The 24,943-nt window shown below is 43.2% G+C and overlaps 1 protein-coding gene across 1 annotated transcript in view; it reads left to right on the top strand.

Annotated features, from left to right (window-relative positions):
- The window catches only part of CA4 (carbonic anhydrase 4), a 46,754-nt gene extending 23,676 nt beyond the window's left edge, over nt 1-23,078 (top strand). Inside the window, exons 2-8 of the mRNA XM_035140070.2 lie at nt 10,866-10,919; nt 13,124-13,294; nt 15,433-15,596; nt 17,861-17,950; nt 18,241-18,304; nt 20,037-20,200; nt 21,474-23,078. Coding sequence (XP_034995961.1) covers nt 10,866-10,919; nt 13,124-13,294; nt 15,433-15,596; nt 17,861-17,950; nt 18,241-18,304; nt 20,037-20,200; nt 21,474-21,665 — 899 coding nt within the window. The 3' untranslated portion in view covers nt 21,666-23,078. The remainder of the gene's footprint in view (nt 1-10,865; nt 10,920-13,123; nt 13,295-15,432; nt 15,597-17,860; nt 17,951-18,240; nt 18,305-20,036; nt 20,201-21,473) is intronic.
- The last annotated feature ends 1,865 nt before the right edge of the window (nt 23,079-24,943 follow it).

The raw sequence follows: 24,943 nt of genomic DNA, 5'->3' as shown, positions 1-24,943 counted from the left end.
CAGCATAGTCCATCATTTTTATCTGCCACTCCACAATTGTAGGTAATTCTTGTAATTTCCATTTTTGGGCTAACAAAGTCCTAGCCGCGGTTGTTGCATACATAAACAGTGTTTGATCTTCTTTTCTAATCTCTCCTCCTATTATTCCTAACAAAAATGCTTCTGGTTTTTTTGGAAAGGTATATCTAAACATCTTTTTCAATTCGTTATATAAACTTTCCCAAAATCTTTTAACTTTTTCGCATGTCCACCACATATGATAAAATTCACCATCTTTCTCTTTACATTTCCAGCAACTTTTATCACTCATTCTATACATTTTAGCTAATTTAACTGGAGTTAAATACCATCTGTACATCATCTTATATACATTTTCTTTCAAGGCAGTACATGCTGTAAATCTTAAAGTTTGATTCCATAATTTCAACCACGCATCATATTCAATATTATGCCCCAAATCTTTTGCCCATTTAATCATCACTTCTTTTGTCAACTCATCTTTTGTATACCACTCCAACAACAAATCATACATCTTTGCCAAAAGCTTTGTTTTGCCTTCTAGCACTTCTATTTGAAATTTGGATCTTTTATCCTCAAAACCTATTTTTCTATCTTCTTTAAGCACATCATTTATTTGATGGTATTCTATCCATCCTGTTAACACTCCTTTAATGTCCTCAAAAGGTTTTAAACTCCATCCTTTTTCAGTTTTCGTCAAGATTTCCTCATACGTGGCCCGCCTCTTCTCCATATTTACTTTCTTAACTGTTAATACCTCTGCTGGTGAGACCCACCAGGGTGTTTTAGTCTCTAACAGCCTTTTATTTCTTTCCCACACCTCGTACAGAAATCTTCTTATCACATGATTCGTAAACCCGGTATGTGATTTCTTTTTGTCATAACATAAATATGCATGCCATCCAAATCTATTGTTAAAACCTTCCAAATCTAACAAGTCTGTATTCTCTAGAGTTATCCATTCTTTTATCCAACAGATACAGGACGCTTCATAATAAAGTCTCAAGTCTGGCAGGGCGAATCCACCTCTTTCTTTCTTATCTACCAAAATCTTATGTTTTATTCTAGGTTTTTTCCCCTGCCAGACAAATCTTGATAAAATCTTTTGCCACTCTTGGAATTGCCTCGTACCTTTAACCACAGGTATAGTTTGAAATAAGAATAACATCTTAGGTAATACATTCATCTTTATTGTTGCGATTCTTCCTAAGAATGACATTTTCATATTAGTCCATCTTTCCAGGTCTTTCTTTATTTCCTTCCATACTTGTTCGTAATTATCACTGTAAAGATTAATATTCTTTGCTGTCATCCATATTCCCAGATATTTTACCTTTTTAGCCACGTCGAGTCCATGTTTTAACTGTAATTCCTGTTTTTCTTCTTTCGTCATATTCATTGCCATAACCTTGGTTTTTTGTCTATTTAATTTGAATCCTGCCAATTGGCCAAATTTCTCCATTACTTCTATAGCTTCTGCAACACTTTCCTTTGGATTTTCCAATGTTAAAACTAAATCATCTGCGAAGGCTTTCACTTTAAATTGCTTTGCACCTACCTTAATACCTCTAATTGTAGATAGGTCTCTTAATCTGATCAATAATATTTCCAGGACCATGATGAACAATAACGGTGATAAAGGGCAGCCCTGTCTAGTTCCTTTTGTGATTTCAAAATATTCTGTTAGGGTGTTATTAATTATCAATCTTGCCTTTTGCTCTGAATAAATCGCCTCGATCCCATTCACGAATGTATTCTTCCCAACCATTGATTCCAAATTCCTCTTCATGAATTGCCAAGATATATTGTCAAAAGCTTTCTCAGCATCTACAAACATCAAGACAGCTGGTTTATCTATCTTGGTCTCCAGATATTCTATTACATCTATTATGTGTCTTACATTATCCTTTAACTGTCTACCAGGAAGAAAACCAGCCTGATCCTTATGTATTATTTGATTTAAAACTTCTTTCAATCTCTTGGACATTATATCTGCAAAGAGTTTGTAATCATTATTCAATAATGAGATTGGTCTATAATTTTTGACTTCTAAGCCATCCGTATCCGGCTTTGGGATCAATGTTATGTATGCCTCTTTCCATGTATTTGGGATCTTTCCCCCCAACAGAATATCATTCATCATTTCCTCTAAAACTGGAACCAACAGTTCATTCAGTACTTTATAATATTTCGCCGTTAAACCATCTGGTCCTGGGGCTTTACCTTGTTTCATTCTCCCTATTGCTTGTTGTAATTCTTGTGTCGTTATCCTGTTATTTAGCTTCTTCCTCTCTTCTTCTGGAATTGGTTTCAAGCCATATTTTCCTAGATACTCACTGATCTTCTTCTCATCTTCTTTCTTTTTGCAATACAAATCCTTATAGAATTTTTGAAAGGTTTTCTTAATCTCCTTTGGATCTTCCGTCACTCCTCCCTCTGTTTTAATCTTAGTTATTATGTTCTGATTTTGACGTTTCCTTAACTGCCAAGCCAACAGTTTTCCTGTTTTATTCGCCGATTCGAAATTTCTTTGTCTCATTTGTTTTATTTTCCACTCAATCTCCTGATTGATCAACATGGAGAATTGTGTCTGTAACATCTTTATATTATTCTTTATTTGCTGATTCTCGGGTTTATCAATCAGGTTCTTCTCATTTTCCATGAGACATTTCAAAATTTCTTCTTTCTTCCTTTCTTTCTTTCGTTTCAGAAAACTGTTTTGCTGTATTAGAAAGCCTCTCATCACTGCTTTACTTGCATCCCATACCATATCCAGTCCGGTATCTTTGTATAAATTCCAATGAAAGTAGTCTTTCAGGGTCTTCTTAGCTTTCGAGACCACCTCTTTATCATCAAATAGATCTTCGTTCATTCTCCACCTGAAGGACTTTTGGTCTTTGCTTTTCAATTCCATGAATATAGAATTATGGTCTGACAGTGTACGTGGTATTATCTCTGTTTTACTCACCCTGGGCACTAGTTCCTTGGAGATCCACATGTTATCTATCCTTCCCGAACTCTGATTTGGTTCTGAGAAGAATGTAAATTGTTTAGTTGTAGGGTGCCTCAGTCTCCAAATATCCACTAGACCCAGGTTTTCTACTAGTTCAAAAAAGGATTTTGGTAATTTACCTTCATTCTTCCTTTTCTTGGTCCTATCCAATTCTGGCACTGTCACTCCATTAAAATCGCCCATAAGCATTGTCTTTTGATCCATATATTCAGTCAGCCTTTCCTCCAGATTCTTGTAGAATTCAGCTTTATTTTCATTCGGTGCATAGATTCCCACCACTAACATTTTTTCTCCCTCAATCGATATTTGAGCCGCGATTATTCTTCCTTCTTCATCTTTAAAAATCAATTTCGGATCTAATTTCTCCTTTATATACAAGACCACTCCTCTCTTTTTCTTTTCCATCGAACTTATAAACTCTTTACCCAACCTTTTATTTTTAAGAATATAACTATGTTTTTTTGCCACATGTGTTTCCTGAAGACAAATTATATCCAAATTCTTCTTCTTCAAAACATGATCAATGTTATTCCTTTTAATCTTATTATTCAAGCCATTCACGTTCCAGGAATGTATCTTCAATGCCATTTTACTTCCTACTATCAGGAAGAGCAAAAAATTATTTTGCTAAACTTGGTCGGGTTCTTTATTTAAATCCTTATCTTCTTCTTCTTCTTCCTCTCTCTCTGACTCTTGATCTTGGTCTTCTTCCTCTGCCTTTTCTTCTTCTTCCTCTCTTCTCTTTCTCCTCCTTCTTTGTGGTCTTGGGTCTTCTTCCTCTTCCGCTGTTACTTCTGCTAGAACAGCCAGTTCTGGGTCCAACTCTCCCAAAAAAATTTCGTACTTCCTCAAGAATTTTCCGATATCCTGTATACTTGTCAGCACATGTCTCTTCTCCTTATAATGAAACATCATTCCTTCGGGGTATTCCCATCTATGTTGAATTCCATTTTTCTTAAGCAAGGCCACCATTGCTTTATAATTATCGCATTTTTTCAAAAATCTTCCTGGTATCTCTTTAAACACAATTATAGGCTTACCACTGATGATTAGCTTGTTGGTGAAACTCAGTCTTAAAATCTCATTTTTCATCTCCATTGTATTGAATATCACCACACAATCACCAGGTGCTTTCCTTGCTTTGGCCTTTGCTGATTTCACCTTAATTCTAAACACATTTACAATTGTCTGACTCACTTCTTCATCTGTTTTTCCCATCCATTTTGCCAATTCAGCAATTATTCTCGATTTGATATCTTCTCCCGTTTCTTCAGGAATACCCCTCAATTTCAGATTCAACTGTCTTTGTTTCATTTCTATCAATGCTAAATTGTCAAGCATTTGTTCATGTGCCTTATCCAGTTTTTTCACTTTGTCTTTCACTTTATCCGTTTCCTTTTTAACCTCTTTTACTTCTTTTTGTGTCTTCTTAATTGAATCTTCCATTGTTTTGGATCTCACTGACAGATCTTTTATCTGAGTCGAAAGCTCTCCCACCGCTCCTTCAATCTTCTTGTCAATCTCTCCCAATTTCTTATCCATTCGCTGTTCACTATGTTTAAATTCATCTTTAATTTTTTGCCATAAAGCTTCTAGATCTTTAACTTCTTCTTGTTTAGAGCCTCTTCTGTCTTTCGGTGTGCTTGCCGGCTTCTTTTCCTTTTTACCTGCCATTTTTATTCAGGAGGGAAACAAAAACAAACAAACAAACAAACAAAAAAAGACAAAGGAAATCCCCCTTCTCACCACTAGAGGGTACTGCTCAAAATCCCAAGTTCCTGCAATACCCAATTTACCCCCAGATGGCACTATACTTTGTCCCAACTCCTGAGTATGTATATTCCCTTCTCCACCACTGGGTGGTATACTCTCAATTCTCAGTCCTCTTTCAGTACTTTTCCACTCTCAGTACATAGAAGGATTACAGATTGCAATTCCCCTTAACTCAGTCCCTCCTTAATAAGCTCCCTTCCGCTTCTTACTCAATTGAGTTCACCTTTAATTTCAAAGACCTAAAACAAAGAAGCCAAGTCCCGCAACTCTTCAGCCACTTGCAGGCTTAATCCAATTAGGGGACTGTATTGAACAGTTCTGGTCCCTGCATCTAAAAACAGGCAGGCAGGCAGGCAGGCAGGCATCAAACTGTGCTTCATGCAAGCTGTGAAGCCAACAAATCCCACAATGTTAGCAAAATATGTACATAGTGGACACATTAACACTGCATGGCCTCAACCTGTACGATGGCCGCAGTATTGCTTAGCTTCAGGAAATGAAGCCCTTCTGAGCAAAACACCAGTAACAGCCACCTTGGAAACAGCATCGTTTAATTTGTATCACAGCAGCTGATGAAGGCAGAAGCTGAAACAGTTTTGCTACATAAATTAAAAACACTTTGCTTTGTTAATCACAGTAATGCACACATACATACACTTTACAGTTGGGGAGGGAGGTGCAGAAAAAGGCAGGCAATGCCAGGCAACGTTTAAAGCCTTTTTAGTATAGCAAAAACAGGACAGGTTATAAAATTATGCATGAGGTGGGGAAACTCGATAGAGATAAGTTTTTATCCCTTTCTTGTAATACTATTTTTACTTAACTTAGAGTCTTTATATAGGCCACTTAATGACATTCTTCTCTAGGCAGCTCAGAACACAAAAGAAGGGTCTCTCTAGTGATTCAGGAGAGACGGAAACTCCTCCTGTCTCCAAATTGCTCTCTGAAGGACACATCTCTATGCAACTAACAAGAGGGCAATTTTATTTCTTTATGATGTTTCAGTGGTAAATAATTATTGCAGCTTTCCCACACCCGGAGTGGCACTCTTTGTCTTGGGTTCCTCTTTAGATTCTGCTCAGTGGTAGAGCCAGGGCAGTCTTTAGCAGATGCGGCGTCGGGGTGCAAATATCTGCCCAGAACCCCCAAAATACCACGGATAGTGTTGGGGTGGCCGTAGCTGCGCACTGCCAGCCATCCGGGGCGGTGCACATCTCTCCCCCATGCTGCTGCAGGAGAGCGATCCCTGCAGAGGCTTGGGAGTGAAGTTGCGCCCCTTCCAAGCCTCCGCGGGAGGAGAGCGCAGCTTCCCTCCCAAGCCTCCTTGGGAGGAGAGTGATCCCTGCCGAGGCTTGGGGGGGGGGAGTTGTGCGCCCGCCAGCCATATGGTTGGCAGGGCACAGCTTCCATCCTAAGCCTCTGCGGGGATCGCTCTCCTCCTAAGGAGGCTTAGGAAGGAAGCTGCATGCCCGCCAGCCTTATGGTTGGCGGGCGTGCATGGAAAGGGGAGGCCGCCGGCAAAGCCGCGCAGCCCCCCCACTTGCTGGGGCACCCCTGAGAGGCTAGCGCCCTGGTGCGACACCCCACTAAGCCCTATGGGAAAGACAGCTCTGGGTTGAGCATCTGCCTTGCATGCAGAAGGTGCCGGGTTCAATCTTTGGCATCTCCAGGTGGAGTGTAGAAAATACGGAGCAAGATGGACTAGGGATCTGGCACACTGTAAGGCAGATTCCTATGTAGCTAATAAAACAGAATTTTAAAACACAGTAATGTGAAAGTACAGTAATGTGATCAGCAGGAGATTCACGGCTGGCGAAAAGAAGCATGGTATGCCAAAATTAAGCTATGGAACTCAGTGCCATGATGTGTGCTGATGTACTAATCACAAATTGTGAGCATGCTCCTGTTTACTCTGCATCCGGTGTGCTCCCACCACTGGTTTAGAAAGCTGTGTACACATGATCATGCCACAATCCATGTCTATACTGTCATTTCCTATGAAATGCTACATTTGAGGTATTTCCCCCTAAAACCGGATTTTATCCAAATTGAGAAAAAGAATGACCTGGCTGTGTTTTAAGCGCATAATGTGCATTTTAAGCTAGTAATAAAAGGCATGATGGCTACAAAGAGCAGCAAGCAACTAGTTTCCAGTTTGGCCAACCAGAGGAGTTTGAGAAGGCCATAAGCAGGGCAGGAAGGCAACAACCGTTTTCCTATTGCAGCTCCCTATCAACAAGTACTCAGGTAGGCTGCTCCTGAACTTGGAGTTTCCACATAGCCATCATGGCTTGTTCCCCACTGACAACCTTCATGAATTGCTCTAATCCCTCTTTAGAGGCTTTTAAGCTACACCCCCAAAGCATCTGAGGTTCTGCATTGGAAGTTCCTCTCCTCTGCCCCACCTTGTCCTTCCAAGGCATGCAGAGGTCTCAAGGCTCCACTTGAGAGCCCATTGTTCATGGCTGAGCTATTTGGCAGAGACACACACCTGGGGAGGCAATGCTGTTTCCTCACATTGTCCTGAGGAAAACAGACAGAGCAAAATTGGAAAAACAGAGTGACTCCCACCAGGAACAAGACTGGAAAAGGGGCAGATTTGTAGAATGGGGGATTTGTAACTTTTTCCTTTACTCTTTCAGCTACATGACCTGAATGGCTTGGAGTACCGCTACTTGCCTTTGGAAGCCTCCATATTTCCCCCCACTGCTCTCTACAACCACAGTAGACCATGATTTAAACAAAACAAACAAATAAAAAAACCGCAGACATTAGCTCTGAAATTTGAGAAAGAGGATAAAACTTATCAGATACTGATTAGAAGGATCAGGCGTCACACGAACCCTAATCCGCTTAATAATATTTGTAGAAATGGACTTTTATTTGCTTTGGCCAAAGGCTTTATCTTTACTTCTAGTTTTCCCCTATCAAATTAGCATCACTCAGCACTCAGACTCTGTGTTGGCCCTTAATTAACAAGGTGGAGAAAGACCTCTGTAAAAAGACAATAGATTGGGGGGTGAGAGGGAGTAACAAGGCATGGATTTTTGGTGTGGAAAGACTGAGTTCATTTCACCTCAGATACTCAAAACAAGGTCCTGGGCTCTTTGAGCACAGGTGTTATATGCTGACAAGGCCTCATTCCTGTCAGCAATCGTGCTGCAGCATTCGGCACTAACTGCAGCCCCTGAACGAAGCATTAGGGAAACCCCACAGAAAGTGCATTGCAGTACATAATCCAGTCTTGAAGTAGCCAATGCATGAATAGGAAGAATGGCTTTGAAAAAAAAAGTGTGAGATTTAAGCAAAATCATGCACAAAAGTGTTGAGTGTCAGACTAGGACCTGGGAAACCAGGGTTCAAATAACCACCCAAGCCATGGAATTGTAGTTCTAGACAGCTGGAGGGCATTAGCTTGGCAAAGACTCCTCTAGATGCTTAGAGATGTAGATAAATGCATAGAGATGTAGATGCACTGGGACAAAGGGAGAACAGAGAGAGGGTTGCACTCAGAAAACACACACACACACACACGGGCCGGTGCATCCATTTAGGCGAACTAGGCAGTTGCCTAGGGCGCGTAAATGGAGGGGGCATGGCCAGCCTGCCCCGCAAAACCCCCGCGCCACCGCCCTCCCACCGCCGCCCTCCCACGACGCATGCTCACACTCCTGCCACCTATGGAGGGGTTGATGTGAGCTCCTCAGCAGCTGCGAGCGAGCGGGCGGTGGCGGCAGCAGCGCCCGTAGCTGAAGCCTTCAGCTATGGAGGGGACGCAGGGGTGCCAGCGGTGTTGTGCATGGGGCATGACGCATGCGTCATGATGCATGTGCCAGGGGGCGCCAGAAGGTGATTTTGCCTAGGGCGCAAAAAGCCCTAGCACCGGACCTGCACACACACACACACACACACAGAGAGAGAGAGAGAGAGAGAGAGAGAGAGAGAGAGGAGAGAGAGAACCCTCTTGCCCTCCAGAATGCAAGCACTTGCATTAACCACTTAGACCCCGCAGTTTTAAACAGAATCTCTTTTCCATCCCCTCCGATTTCAGGCTAACTCAAATGCTGACATTGCAGAAACAAGATGCCCTGGGAGAGCTCATCTCACTGAATTATTAAGTGAGATCAAAATTCTGCTGACTGGGGAAATGTTATTTTGCTGCTTCGGTGGCGACCTTTAAAGGACCTCTCCTTTGCAAAGGAGGCACATTGGAAACGATACTGGGATGGCGCACGGCCAGGGTTCAAGGTTCAAGGGGGAACCACAGCACAGACCAATTCCAGTTTTTTAAAAAACCTGATTTTTGGAATATTTATAACAACTTTCAGGGAGTTGGAAAAGGTTCCATAAAGGGCAACTCAAATGATCAAGAGGGTGGAAGAACTCCCCCATGAGGAAAACTTGCAACGTTTAAAACTTTTTAGATCAGAGAAAAGTCAAGCAAGAGGTGACATGATAGAAGTTAATAAAATTATGCACAGCAGGGAGAAAGTGGACAGAGAATAGTTTTTCTCCCTCTCTCGTAACACTAGAACTTAGGGACGTCCAATGAAGCTGAATGTTGGAAGATTCAACAAAGATAAAAGAAAGTACTTCTACATGAGGCTATGACGCTCGCTCCTCCTGGAGGCAGCGATGGACACCAATTTGCATGGCCTCAAAAGAAGATTGGGCAAATTCATGGAGGAAGCAGGGGAGAGTTATCTTGTGCTCAGGTCCTGGTTGTGGATTTCCCACGGGCTTCTGGGTGGCCACTGTGAGAAGAGGGTGCTGGACTAGATGGACCAATGGCCTGATCCAACAGGGCTCTTCTGATGTTCTTAACTTAGATCCATTTATAACATTTGCATCACACTTTTCCCCTAAGGAACTCAAGGCAACATACTGTATATGGTTCTCTCTGCTAGTTTCATCCTCACAACAAGCTTGCAGGAGAGGTTAGATGCAGACAGAATGGCTCCTTATTTCCAATAATCAGGATGTGGGTACTATTGCTTAGGGAACCTAGGGCTGCCATATGTCCAGACATCGCTGGGATTCATCCCTTGAAAATGGCGTCCGGGAGGATTTTTTGAAAAGCCGGCTAAAATGTCCTGGAACATCCAGGCATATGGCAGCCTATTTCCTAAAGGATAGGTTAAAACAAAAACAGATCGTGACGCTCCAATACTTTGAGGCTCCAATACTTTGGCCACCTCATGAGAAGAGAAGACTCCCTGGAAAAAACCCTGATGTTGGGAAAGATTCAGGGCACTAGGAGAAGGGGACGACAGAGGACGAGATGGTTGGACAGTGTTCTCGAAGCTACAAACATGAGTTCGACCAAACTGCGGGAGGCAGTGCAAGACAGGAGTGCCTGGCGGGCTATGGTCCATGGGGTCACGAAGAGTCGGACACGACTAAACGACTAAACAACAACAACAACAACAACAAAAACCCTTCTGATATTTCAAAAAAAAATCTCCACAACATTTTCAGCAGGCTTTGCAGAACCATAAGGTTTGCAGAAGTTCACAAGATCTTTGGGAGAAAGGCACTGAAAAACAGCCTAATGAGGTTCTGAGCATGCTCAGTGGCTGTGGAATGTGGGCCTACTGTTGTCAGGGGGAAGGACAGAAAACAAGCTTGGGGAGATGAAATGGAGTATTCAGGAAGAAGGCATCACTGATTGAGTGGAACAGTGAACTCCAATACCCCATACAACATATATTTGTTTAAATATTTGTTTAAAAACAACTTCTGTATTTCAGATGCTAAACGATCACAGAGCCACTTGGGGCTTGGCAATAAGGGTTCTAGAAAGATACGGTACTGTCAGTTATGAGGAAACTGCTGCTGTTTCTGTTTGTGTCCCCCACTTTTGCACTATTACAGAAGATACTGAGAAATTATCTGTTTTTCAAAGGTGCAAAGTTTCTGTTCTCATTTTAATTACAGTTCTTCTCCTTTGTTTATACTCATATGTGTCATGACTGTTATAAATATTTTTTTTAAAAAAAATTTATTGACTCCCCACCCCAAAGAGCTAATTGTCTAAAGGCTGTTATGATCTCTCTTACAGAAGGAAGCCACTGGTGCTATCTGTCACAGCGGTGTCAAAACCAACACTGTCTAGGTAATTCATAGCAGATTTTAAAAGAAAACACAAACCTCTCAAAGGTCTTCTAAGTGTGCTTAAGTCAGTGTTGGGTTGGGGTCAGGGGGGTGAGCCCATTCTTGGCGGCAGGCCAAGATTGCTCATCTGTGTAGCAAAACGAAGACAGAGATCAATATTGCAAGGAGAATGGCTGGAAGTAGGAACCAAAGTGTAACAGGGGTGCTTGCATGGAGGGAAGCAGTTCTGGGGAACACCTAGAGTGGCCACCACTTTGATACCATTGTAAGAGATGCACATTCACATAAAACTCTTTTGCTCGATACTCTAATTTCCTATGTACATCACTTATAAAGTCTGCAGTAGCATGGCTATCCAGCCCCTCTGCTACATAAATGGGTCTCCAAACAACAAACTACGGTTCCCAGGATTCTTTGTCGTGAAGTTGGAAGCCATGTCTGTTTATAAATTGGTATGGTACTGCTTTAAATGTCTAGTGCAGATGGGGCCACAGATAAGTCCATGGGCGTACCCAGCACGGGGCAGGGGAGGCAGCTGCATAGCTGCCAACCCTCCCTGTGGCGATCAGCCTAAAGTTAAGCCAGGTTATTAAGGGTTAATCCAAATAGAACTGTTAGAACCCAAGGGGGAGGGCTCTGACAGAGTATAAAAACCCCACCCCTGGAGTTAGTTGGTAGTCAGTTGGTTGAGGTAGTCGGTTGGTTGTTGGTAGAGAGAGAGCTGGTTTTAAACACTGAGGTGAAGCATAGATGGTGTGAGTTATTAATCAGTCAGGATAAAGAGTTTGTGTGCTTATTCACAAATACATTTAGTTGTCTTTAGCGGTAATAGGCCGGTAGTAGTTATATTTAGAGGTAATAGGCTGGTATAGGAAACATCTGTTATTTGTAACAATCTTAAGACTAATACTGAAACCAGTACGCTTATGTACCAACAATAAAGCAACATCTTTTTACTTCCACACTATCCTGGTCTGAAGTATTTTAAGTGACAGCAGATATTTTATTCGGTCGTTGGCACAGTCATCAATAGACCGTAAAATGTCAGAGGGTGCTGCGCAGGTCAGGATGACCGCGACACTCCCTTTTTTTGGCGGGAAACTCCCTTATTCCAAGCCACAGCTGTCAACTTTCCCTTTTTTGCTGGAAATTCCCTTATTCCAGCGCCGTTTCCCGTTGCTATCCTGGATTGCTAGATATATTATACAGTAGACTGTCCCTGGGACAGGTGAGGCTGCTGATCCCTTATTTTCAAATCCGAAAGTGGACAGCTATGGGCAGCTGCCCCCCCCAGAAGCAAAGAGGGGGCAAACAGGCAGAGACGCTGCCAGCTGTGCTCCGCCTCAGCCTGCTCGGCTGAAGCGAAACAGCAGCAGCAGCAGCGAAGCTGCCTCCTCCGAGGGAGACCTGGACTGGACCTGGGCTAACTTCAGCCCACACTCCTTCAAGTCACAGTGAGCACAGCACAAAAAGTGCTGCCCCACAATGTGCCGCAGAGCATTGTGGGGCAGCACTTTCTGTGGTGTGCTCGCTGTGACTTGAAGGAGTGTGGGCTGAAGTTAGCCCAGGTCCAGGTTTCCCTCGGCGGAGGCAGCTTCGCTGCTGCTGCTGCCTCGTTTTAGTCACCGCTGCCGGTAAAGGAGCTGGCGAGGCAGAAGCGCAAGCTGGCCCCCTCCCCTCTGGGGGGCGTTGACGTTGACCACGCCTCCTGGGGGGATCCCAGCCATGTCATTGCCAGCCAGCCAGCCAATCGGGTGGCTGGCGGTAGGGGGCGTGGCTGGCGGTGGGGTGTGTGGCTGGTGTGCGCCCCCCCCCCTAGTTTTGATCCTGGGTACGCCCATGGAAAAGTCAGCAAAAAGAGAACACTTGTGCTAAAGCCTTTTGAAGCATCCGGGTTTTTAACCAGCCACCTTAGACAATACAGTGATGACATGTACTAGCCTTCCCAAGCTGGTTATTCCAGACGCCGTTGGACTAAGACTCCTATCAGCCCTAGCCAGCATGGCTGATGGTCAGGATGACCGTAATTGTAGTCCAACTATTTTGGAGAGCAGAAGGGTGGCATTTGCATTCCTAAGGCTGCCTAATATTTCAAAAAGCCTGGTTTGCAGAGAGCCTGATTCATTCAGTGGCACAACTTTCTCCAACTTTCTCCCCCCACTGAAATAATCTTTCCCCCCCTCCTGCCCACGACACCTTCAACAGAACCCCGCCACTGGGAACAGGATTTCGAGGTGTGTGGAAAAAGTCAACAGTCTCCTATCAACATCCTCACCAACGATGTGAAATACGACTGGGACCTCATGCCATTCAAGTTTGAAAAATACAACACCAAGCCAGAAAAACCCTGGAGAGTTGTAAATAATGGCCATACAGGTGAGAGGCGGAATTTGTAGAAGATATAACCTATTGGCTTGTGTATTGCAAGAGTAACCGGTGTGGTGTCCTTAAAGTGTTCCCATGGGACTGCACCTCCTGTAAGATCAAAGACAGGATCAGGACCGACCTACCCATGAGGCCTCAGGCAGCAGGATCCACAGGGGCAGCAGACTGGGATGCAGATCATTCTTCCGCATCACCTTTGTGCTCAATGTAGATCTTCACTCACCCCTTCTTCATTGGAGGGGAGGGGAGCACCATTCTGAAGTTTACCTCAGGTGCAAAGATGTCTTGGGCCGGCCCTGGCCAATATGTCCAATGACCGGGAAGATGGGAACATCTCTTTTAGGAGATGCAGGTGACCTTGGCAGCCATACTCTCAGGAGCCATTCCCTCCTATGGAGGAAAGGGGGTACCTGCCCATTTTTGGCTTCTCTGCATTTCAAGCTTAAGTTTGGTTCTCCACATCCCCATCAGTTGGAGGTATTTTTTGTTTTGTTTTTAATAAAGTCCCCCTGGAACTTCATCAACATTTTAATGTGACTTTCTCCTGATATGCACATATTCCTCCTAATACATCCACACACTCTTTCAGAAAGTGCAGATATGGTAAGTTCATCCCACCCGATTCCCGTGACTGTGAAATGTTTTTCGTTCTGGATTTTAAATCAATGTAACCTGCCCTGAGACCCACTGCTGCAGGTAGTAGTAGTAGTAGTAGTTGTAGTAGTAATAGCAGCAAATAACAAGAATTTTTCATTATAACAAGAATATTACAGTAAACTGAACTGAATTTATCCCTCATCACTACTCTTATATGAAAAAGAAGAATTGTTGCCACTGGCACTTTTTAGGAGTCTCTGTATTAAAAAGAACTTCAAACTTTCTAAAAACATTGTGCGATCTGAAACACAGCTGTCTTTTCAAATGACATAAACACATTTATTTAATGTTCAAGGTATCTTCATTAAAACAACATACAAACATGCATTATATCAGGGAAAGTTAGAAAAAACTGTATGTATGCCAGTGAAAATGGCAAGCACTAAAATGTTGGTTAATTTTTGTGAGGGTATTGTTTAAAATCCCAAATTGCTGCAGAAATGGGGAGAACTGAATTTAATATTAGAAAAATGAGCTGCAAGATTGACTGTTGCAATATTTTTGGAAAGACCCCATTGCTAATGCGTTTGAAACTTGGTACTAACAGCTATGGTTTGTTCCTTCCCTTCAGGAAGGAAGGCATGTACAGTCATACCTCGGTTTAAGTACGCATCGATTTGAGCACTTTCAGTTTAAGTACTCCGCGGACCCGCCTGGAACGGATTAATCCACTTTCCATTACTTTCAATGGGAAAGTTCGCTTCCACCTAAGTACAGTACAGACTTCCGGAACCAATTGTGTACTTAAACCGAGGTACCACTGTAGTAATATTACTAAAACTGATAGCTTTGATGTGGTATGCTGCAACAAAGTAACATAGTTACCAACTACTTGCTCCACACAGATCACTCTGGGAAGACACTCTGGGTTAACAAATATTTTATATAATTGATACATTCACACTGAAAACAAAGAACTCATGACTGAGTGGGATGTGAGTGTCATTTGTTCGTTGCCCCTGGTATATTTGTTTTATATGAAACAATAAAAGACACTATTTCAGGGGTCAGCAAACTTTTTCAGCAGGGGGCCGGTCCACTGTCCCTCAGACCTTGTGGGAGGCCGGACTATATTTTGAAAAAAATATATGAACGAATTCCTATGCCCCACAAATAACCCAGAGATGCATTTTAAATAAAAGGACACATTCTACTCATGTAAAAACATGCTGATTCCTGGACCATCTGCGGGCCGGATTTAGAAGGCAATTGGGCCGCATCCGGCCCCTGGGCCTTAGTTTGGGGAACCCTGCACTATTTTTTAAAATACTAAAATATTAGAAAACAGAGAAAATATGAGAAACAGAGAGCTCTGGTGTGTGGCATCTGGGCATTGCTTGGCCAAAATGGCCTGGTGGGGGCAAAGGAGGTCTGTGGGGTGGAGGTTCCCTCGCAACCCCCGGTTTATAATGATAACATGTTTTTGAAATAATGAATGACCTGAAAGGGCACTTCTTTTTTGCCTCCCTCAGTCCTAGTGCAGCTTGATGGGACAGCAAAGATCGAGTCGGGTGGCCTCCAGGGGAAATACAAGGCCGTGCAGTTCCACTTCCACTGGGGAAACAGCGAGGGGAAGAAAAGCAGGGTGAGCCCTGGATCGGAGCACAGCATTGACGGGGAAAGATATGCCATGGAGGTAAGAAAAGAAAAGAAAAAAGGTCATGCAGGGATTCACATGTCCAGAAAACTCTTGGCCCAAGGCCCCCATTCCACAGCTCCACAGGCACCAACAAAGAAAGCCTTCCCCACCCACTTCCAACATAAGGGATTGTTCTGGACAAATGTGCCAAGTGTCCACTTGAGGAAACTCGCATGGAGCATTCACACATACAACAATAATTTTTAGCATCCTTGCTATGTATTGGAGAAGCTTAAATACTGAATTTGAAAACTGAGTTAATGTTGCACAGCGATGAGAACTGGACAAACATGCATGGAGAAACAAGAATGGAGAAACAAGCCAGGTGAAATTAACGGTCATGTCAAACACAGGTCCATGAATTTCAGTGTATCCACTCTTAAGATGAATTCAGCCTTCTTCTTCTTCCTATTATTATTATTATTATTATTATTATTATTATTATTATTATTATTCCACCTTTTCTCCAAGGAGCTCAAGGTGGTGTAAACAATTCACCCCTTCCCTGTTTTATTCTCACGACAACCCTGTGAGCTATGTTCTGCTAAGAGAGAGTGATTGCCCCAAGGTAGCAATCCAATGGGCTTTATGGCTGCATGAGCATTTGAATTCTGGTCTCCCAGTCCTAGTCTGACACTCTACCCACATTGCCGCCCAATGGGTCTACTCAGAGTCTCTTGCTTCGAGATATGAAAGTTTGTTTCAGATAATACACAAGTATCCTCACCTATATTGTATATAGGTCTACATCCCAATTCCAAAGAAGGGCAGTGCCAAAGAATGCTCCAACTACCGCACAATTGCGCTCATTTCACACGCTAGCAAGGTTATGCTTAAAATTCTACAAGGCAGGCTTAGGCAGTATATGGACCGAGAACTCCCAGAAGTGCAAGCTGGATTTCGAAAGGGCAGAGGAACCAGAGACCAAATAGCAAACATGCGCTGGATTATGGAGAAAGCTAGAGAGTTCCAGAAAAACGTCTACTTCTGCTTCATTGACTATGCAAAAGCCTTTGACTGTGTCGACCACAGCAAACTATGGCAAGTTATTAAAGAAATGGGAGTGCCTGATCACCTCATCTGTCTCCTGAGAAATCTCTATGTGGGACAAGAAGCTACAGTTAGAACTGGATATGGAACAACTGATTGGTTCAAAATTGGGAAAGGAGTACGACAAGGTTGTATATTGTCTCCCTGCTTATTTAACTTATATGCAGAATTCATCATGCGAAAGGCTGGACTAGATGAATCCCAAGCAGGAATTAAGATTGCCGGAAGAAATATCAACAACCTCAGATATGCAGATGACACAACCTTGATGGCAGAAAGTGAGGAGGAATTAAAGAACCTTTTAATGAGGGTGAAAGAGGAGAGCGCAAAATATGGTCTGAAGCTCAACATCAAAAAACCCAAGATCATGGCCACTGGTCCCATCACCTCCTGGCAAATAGAAGGGGAAGAAATGGAGGCAGTGAGAGATTTTACTTTCTTGGGCTCCTTGATCACTGCAGATGGTGACAGCAGTCACGAAATTAAAAGACGCCTGCTTCTTGGGAGAAAAGCAATGACAAACCTAGACAGCATCTTAAAAAGCAGAGACATCACCTTGCCGACAAAGGTCCGTATAGTTAAAGCTATGGTTTTCCCAGTCGTGATGTATGGAAGTGAGAGCTGGACCATAAAGAAGGCTGATTGCCGAAGAATTGATGCTTTTGAATTATGGTGCTGGAGGAGACTCTTGAGAGTCCCATGGACTGCTAGAAGATCAAACCTATCAATTCTTAAGGAAATCAGCCCTGAGTGCTCCCTGGAAGGACAGATCGTGAAGCTGAGGCTCCAATACTTTGGCCACCTCATGAGAAGAGAAGAATCCTTGGAAAAGACCCTGATGTTGGGAAAGATTGAGGGCACTAGGAGAAGGGGACGACAGAGGACAAGATGGTTGGACAGTGTTCTCGAAGCTACGAACATGAGTTTGACCAAACTACGGGAGGCAGTGCAAGACAGGAGTGCCTGGCGTGCTATGGTCCATGGGGTCACGAAGAGTCGGACACGACTAAACGACTAAACAACAACAACATCCTCACCTATATTGTATATGGCTTACGTGCAAATACATGTTTATTTTCCTTTGTGTAAGGTTTTACCCTTATCAATGTTCATTTCTTAGTTTTCTTGTTTCTTCTTTAAAAGTTAAACATTTGTAAGCACAGTACTGTAGAAAAAGGTCTCAGTCTCTCTCCACCTGCCTCCCCCCATAGCTTCACATCGTCCACATCAAGGACAACTTTCCCACCATAGAGGAAGCGCTCTCCAAAAATGGTGTGGCAGTGCTGGGCTTCTTTATAAAGGTATGGAAGGGATTTGGGTTCACATTAAAACTGGCAAAGCAACTAGAATTGGCTTGGGCTGTAAGAATCATGGGGGCCATTTCATACTTTCTGGTATGTTTGCAAGATAAATTTCTACTATCTAGGGGGGAAATGCTGACCTGTGGCTCTTGGGAGAATGCCCAGAAGGGAAAGTGGTAATTGGGCTGAAAAACTGTCCACACCCCCCCCCCGCAATCCCTGCTCTAGAAAATAGTAGAGAGTTAAAAAGGGGCATTAAAATTGTACCTTTTTAAAATGTCTTATTTCAGGTTGGCAAAGAAAATGACTTCTACGAACCTTTCATTTCAAAGTTAAAAGACATTCCTTTCAACGGTAAGACTTAATGGAAACTTTTTCTTTAAAACAGCAGCAGCAACACTCAACTCTTTGATCCATAAACAAGGTCAGAAAACTTCATGTTTACTCTATACTTGACTTTAGTCTGGCTTTTAGCACCTGAGGTATACGTTTTCTAGGACCCACTTTATTTTTCTGATTGTAAGTTGTTTTCATTGTTGCAGGCTGCCCCAGGACCTTACGGTGAAGGCAGGGTAATAAAGCAAAACATAATAATAATATCATCATCATCATAGGGAGATGTAAATACATAAGGACACTTCCCTCCACAAGTTCTGATCATTGATCCATTGAGCCCAGGGCTATTTACTCTATAGAAGACTTGCCGCTCACTGGGAGAACAGCTGCTTCGCATGCAGAAGGCCCTGGATTCAATCCCTGGGCAACTCTAACAAAGCTAGGAACATGCCCTGTCAGCTCAGGAAAGCCACTGCCAGTCAGTGCAGACCAGGAATAGAGAACCTTAGGTTCAGGGACCAAATATGCCCCCCGCCAGTCTCTCTGTCTGCTCCTCAGAACTTTCCCCATCACTGGCCTTGATTCAAACAAAAAATGCTTTTGCCTGGCTGGAGTGTGTCCTTTGAACTCTAATGATGTTGGTTTTTTTTGTCTGGATGGAGAATGCAGAAGGCTGCAAAAGGGTATGCAGAAAGTAGCCTATTGTACACATAATAAAATTGTACTTTAACTGCCCTTTCCATTTTGCACTGCATGCTACTGGCAGAAAGTTTCCCAGAAGGAAATGCAGCCCTCAGACTGAAAAAAGTTCCTCTATCTGCAGACAATACTGAGTGAACTAGATAGACCAATGGCAGCTTCCTAGGTCCTCCAGAATCTCAGGCAAAGGTCATTCCTATCATGTTCATTTCGCTTATCTATTTTAAAAACAAACTGGCGATAGCAGGGATTGAACCTGGGACCTGTTGCATGCAAAGCAGGTGTTTTACTCTCTCCAGCTTCATCGTGGCCTTAAGCACCTTCTCATGTGCATGGCTGATAACAGATGGATGGTTCTGTCTATTTCAGTTAGTCTCAGTCTCAGTGTCCACATTTTCTATAGCAAGATGCAGATATACAGAATACATGCAAAGTTTGGCTAATAAATATATTTTTGTATGCAGTTTTGGCTAACATACACCTTTTTGCAAGCATTTTATCTTAATGCAGAGAATTTTGTATGCTATCTTAACTAGCACACTCATTTTTTATGTGCTTTTCTATGTATTTTTGTAAAGGTGGTCGAGTCAGAGAACTGCATCACAAAATTTGGATTAGTGCAAATTCCAAAGGATGGCTGTGTTTCAGTTCTTGTATTGCTTCAGAAGAGTGCAAATGTGATCGCTTCAGCTTAAAATGGGAAATGAATCAATTTTTTCCTCCATCCATTACTGCTCATGCATCTCAACAGATCCTCCGAAATACCACTCCTAACAAGGAAGAGATACAGTAATCATCTGAATTCCAGTTGCTGGGGGACAGAGCAGATAGTGGGGGCTAGGGCCCCTGAGTCCACCTTGTGGGTTTCCTAAGAGGCATGTGGTTTGCCACCCACGGGCCTTATCTCACAGGGCTTTTCTTACAGTCTTCCTTAAACTTCTTTTGAAAGACATCAGCATCAATAAACTTACAGAACTGAAGGCAATTGCCAGAGTGATGATCAGAAAGATGTGCCTTGCACAAAACAATAATTCCTCTCTGATCTCTTTAGGCAACGCGACTGAAATGGGGGCTTTATGCCTGGAAGCCCTCATCCCTAAAAAGTCAGCCCTCGACAGCTTTTATCGGTACACCGGCTCGCTGACCACACCTGGATGCAATGAGGGAGTCATCTGGACTTTGTTTGAGACACCTATCGAACTTAGTCTCCAGCAGGTGAGACAAAGCACAAGAGATGGGGCTTTACAAAAGGCATATTCAACCCTAACATGCTTAAGCCTCATCATTCAGTTCACTTAAACACTTCTTCAGAACTTATTGTTTATTTAATTATTTTTGGGCAATTTAACAGAGCCATTGTGCTACCGTAGTAGGTAACAGCTGCGAATGATGCACTTCAATGCAGTTTAGTGCTGTCCACTTAATTCTAATGCCCTCTCTTGGGCTCTCTCTTTCAGAATTTTGGCTATAGAAGTGAATAGTCCCGCAAGGTGGCACTGGGTTTCATCCCAGGGCGAGTACTTCTTTTTATTCAGGAAAAGGAAAGGAAAGTCGAGAAAGTTGAGGAAGGCTTTTGCTATGAATGCTGGGATCAATGCAGGCTGGATTAGGAGTAGGATGGCACCCCCACACCCCATCCTTTATCCCCATTTACCAGCCAAAATGAGACAGGCACCTGGCATGATAATGTTTAAAGGTAAAGGGACCCCTGACCATCAGGTCCAGTCATGACCGACTCCGGGGTTGCGGCGCTCATCTCACTTTACTGGCCGAGGGAGCCGGCGTACAGCTTCCAGGTCATGTGGCCAGCATGACAAAGCCGCTTCTGGCGAACCAGAGCAGGATATGGAAACGCAGTTTACCTTCCCGCTGTAGCTGTACCTATTTATCTACTTGCACTTTGCCGTGCTTTCGAACTGCTAGGTTGGCAGGAGCTGGGACTGAGCAACGGGAGCTCACTCCGTCGCGGGGATTTGAACCACCGACCTTCTGATCAGCAAGCCCTAGGCTCTGTGGTTTAACCCACAGCGCCACCCGCGTCCCTTATGATAATGTTTAGGCACCTACTAAATATGTTGTTTCAGAAGCTTTCCCCAGAGGTGTAACCCAGACATTTATGGAAGATGAAGTTGATGGAGTGTTTTCATTGGTTTTAGAGTTTATTAGAATGGTTTTATTACTTTAGTTTATTGAACTCATTCTTATTTTCTTAGAATTTGTGTTCCTGTGTTTCATTCTGCTTTTACCTTGGTACACTGTTTCATTGGCTTAATAACATGAAACAGCTATTATTATTATTATTATTATTATTATTATTATTATTATTATTATTAATGCAAACATAACCATATCTATTCAGAAGGAAATCCTATTGAATTCAGTGGTGCTTTCTCCTGGGTAAGTAGGGTTAGGATTGTAGTGCTAGTTCCATTGCTTCGTTTTTCATTTTTCTAATACGGTAATGTTTCATTTTTCTGGTGCTCCACAGATCCAAGAATTCTGGATGGAGCTCTATTTTGACACAGACAAAGAGTGGCCAATGGTGGATAACTTTCGACCGACTCAGCCTCTTGGTGGACGAATTGTCTACAAGTCAGACTCAAATGTACTTCTCGCACCAGGAAAAATATTGCTACTAATACCAACAGCAACATACTTCGCTCTCACTCTCATCCAGTGAAGGGTTGGGCAGATTTTAAATGGGTTCTTTAGCGCAAAGCCCCCAATCTTAAAACATGCTTGGTTCGTGTGCAGCTGATCCTCACCCACCAACAGGGGATTCTGCTGATCAGAAGAGCCTGCCTCCTCACTGGCTTCCACCATGCAGGAGCAATAGCCACCTACCATAAGGCTAAAAACAAATTTGAGGCCACTTCTTTGAACTGACTGAAAGATTCCTAACTGATTAATCCAACTGAATTATGTGACTAAGCACGGCAGGCATGTTGGAGACTAATTTGTAAAGCGCCTAAATAATCTGGATTGTTGCCTTGCAACAGTAGCTAGCATACAAGAATTGGCATTTTACTGAATCTTTAACTATTATATGTAACAGTCACTTTGTGATGGGAAAATTTCTGATGACCTTTGGTTAACACAAAGAAACTAAGCTTGACCTTGCATCAATGCAATGTGACACCGGCCATGTCTGAATGTCTCATTAAACCATAGTTTAGTGTGACAAGAAAGAGTAGCAGCAAGGAGGAGTTTGGAAGTTTCTGCTCCTGTTTTCCAAACCAGTAGTTAACTCTTGTTTGTTTGAAGCCATAAGTTTGAAACTATAGGTTATGGAGCTGGCAGGTTTAATATTAACATAGTTAACGTTAACATATTAAACTGTGGTAAATAAAAACCAGAAGCAAAAACTTCTAATCTGCTCCCTATGGCCATGAGGGAGGAAAAGAGGGGAGTGTAGAAGCATGATGCAGCTCATTCTTGTCATGAAAACAATAGTTTAGCCCAGCCCCCAACCTTTGGTCACCATGTTGTTGGACCAAAACTCCCAGCATCCCTCAACTGTTGGATAGTTCTGGCTAGGGCTGATGGGAACTGGAGTCCAGCGGCACCTGGAGACTCAAGGGTGGGGGAAGGAGGGTTTAGCATAAGATCTGAATGTGACCATCAGCAATCACCACTGACCCTTTGCAGGGCTTTGTATACCAGGAACGCCAAGTCATGCTTTGGCTTTGAGGTAAAGGCTGTTGTTGCAACACACCTGTTTTGTAGGCACCATCTTCTTCAATGCCAAGGCACTGGAGCTTCACCACAGCTTTACAAGCAGGCAAATGGGGTTTTTTTACTTGTACTTTACCCACTTAATTGTCAAAAGCTTTAATAAAGGCCGAGAAAAGTGTATGAGATAGAGCTAAATAATAATATGGAAATATTTATATACTCAAAGTCAACACACAGTACTGTAGGTTGTAGCCAACTAAGTGCTACTTGGAGTAGACACACTGAATATAATGGACTTAGGTTAATTGTGTGCATTAATTACAGTGGGTCTCCTCTGAGTATGTATATAGCCCTATATATGTGTTCTTACATTATTTAAGGAGATTTTGTTCGGGTTGAGGAATAAAACAAATAAAAGTTTGACACTGAACAAGGTTGCCTGATTTCCCCCCTTTACATTCATGTTCACCCATAGGTGTCCCGTGGAGCTGTTCTTGCCATAACATAGTGGCTGTTATTTCAAGAGAGCCAACGGTGAGACCTGGAAGTCCCACCTCCCTTTCCTATGGCCTGTGGAATGACTGCTGTGGGCAACAGGGGGGGGGGCAGGTGAATGTGTGGTAACAGCAAGAAGGAAAAGTAGCATCATGGGGTTCCAGGGGTTGTCACCCCAACTCCCATCCTGCTTGGTTGTGGGTCTCCAACAATGTCAATCTTTGACACCTTCCTCATTCCATCTCAACTCATCAAATGAAAATCTATTGTGTACACTGACCAATGGCCTCCGCAACCTATCCTTAAAGACCACTCCCTGTATCCTAAGATCAGGGATGGGGAACCTCAGGCTCAGGCCCCTCTACCTGGCCCTGGGGACTCTCTTCAGCCACACCTTCTGTTGCCAAGCCATACCAAGGCTCACTGGCCTTGCTCCACATCCTCCTTGAGTGCTTTAGCCTGCCTGAACTCTCTGATCATGCCTGTCACTTGTCTGGATGGAACATAGAAAAGGGTATGCGAGTGTAGCCTGCCCAGGTGGGGATGCAGCTTTTGGCCAAAAAAGGTTCCCCATCTCTTTGGGGCGGAAGGGAGTGAGAGGAATTCCAGATTGCCTTCAGCTGAGCATCCAACCCGAACAAAACTGTGCAGAAGAGGCTGGGTATTCAAGAAGCTGTTTGTTCCATTCCAGCTGCCATTTCTTATTGCTCTAATTATAGGATTCTTCACCACAGCTATGTGGTAAATCAAAGCTGCAGCGATGGGTGTTGGACTGTCATCAATGTCTCCTTCCCCCTTTACACATGCACACACAAGAAACAATTCAAGCGAGAGCTTTTGTTTTCCTCTCCGTTTGCAAAGCAGTTATGACAGAATAATTTGCTGCTATGTAATACATTTCGGAGGCCGGCTCCAGGGAGGTGCACTGACGAACGTAGCTATTTGTCATCTGGAGTGCCTCCATTTCTCCCATTAAATTAGCAACCCAAGCCATGCACATGGAAAAGGGGAGGTTGTACTATTTCACGGAGACTCTTGTCAAGCCAAGGAGCCACAATGGAAGGCAGCAACCTGCTTAACACAATACAATTGTGTTAAGATGATGGGTGCTTTTGGCTGATACCTCTGGCATAAATGATGTCATTTATGTTCATAGAAAGGGGTGAAAAGCAATGCAAGGAGTTGAAAGGCTATGTCTTCTCCATCACATCCCAGATTCTGCAATTGCACTTGGCTATGCTGGCTGGGGCTGATGAAGTTGTAGTTCTACAACATCTGGCGGGCCACACCCTCATACCTGTTGTAAGAGATGGTCTTAGGAACATAGGAAGTTGCCTTTACACAAATCAGGCCACTGGTCCCATCCAACTCAGTACTGTTAACACTGATTGGCAGAAGTTCTTCAGGCCCACAGGCAGTGCTGGATTTGGGCATGGACTACATAAGCTACAGTTTAGGGCCTAAGGTGCCTCTAAACACACATTTTCAAGTTTGCATAAATGGTGTTGTTGTTTTTTAAGGGAAACAGGGGAAACAGACCCTGTGACAAAATGATACTTAATGACTACACAGATATTTGTCAGATTGCATTTATGAATCTGTGCAGAAATAACCATAATTTAGATCAAATTTTCATTAGGTCAGGTGTCCATAAGCTGTCAAACAATATATGCTTGAAACCTTTCCTATGAGGAAAGTTTGCCACGTTTGGGACTCTTCAGTTTAGTAAAAAGAGAGAAAGAGCTGGCATGACAGAAGTTCATAAAATTAGGCACAGCATGCAGAGAC

Source organism: Zootoca vivipara, chromosome 15 (assembly GCF_963506605.1).
Source record: "Zootoca vivipara chromosome 15, rZooViv1.1, whole genome shotgun sequence".
Lineage (NCBI taxonomy): Eukaryota > Metazoa > Chordata > Lepidosauria > Squamata > Lacertidae > Zootoca > Zootoca vivipara.
Note: the sequence above shows the minus strand (reverse complement) of the source record. Positions and strands in the feature narration are given on the sequence as shown.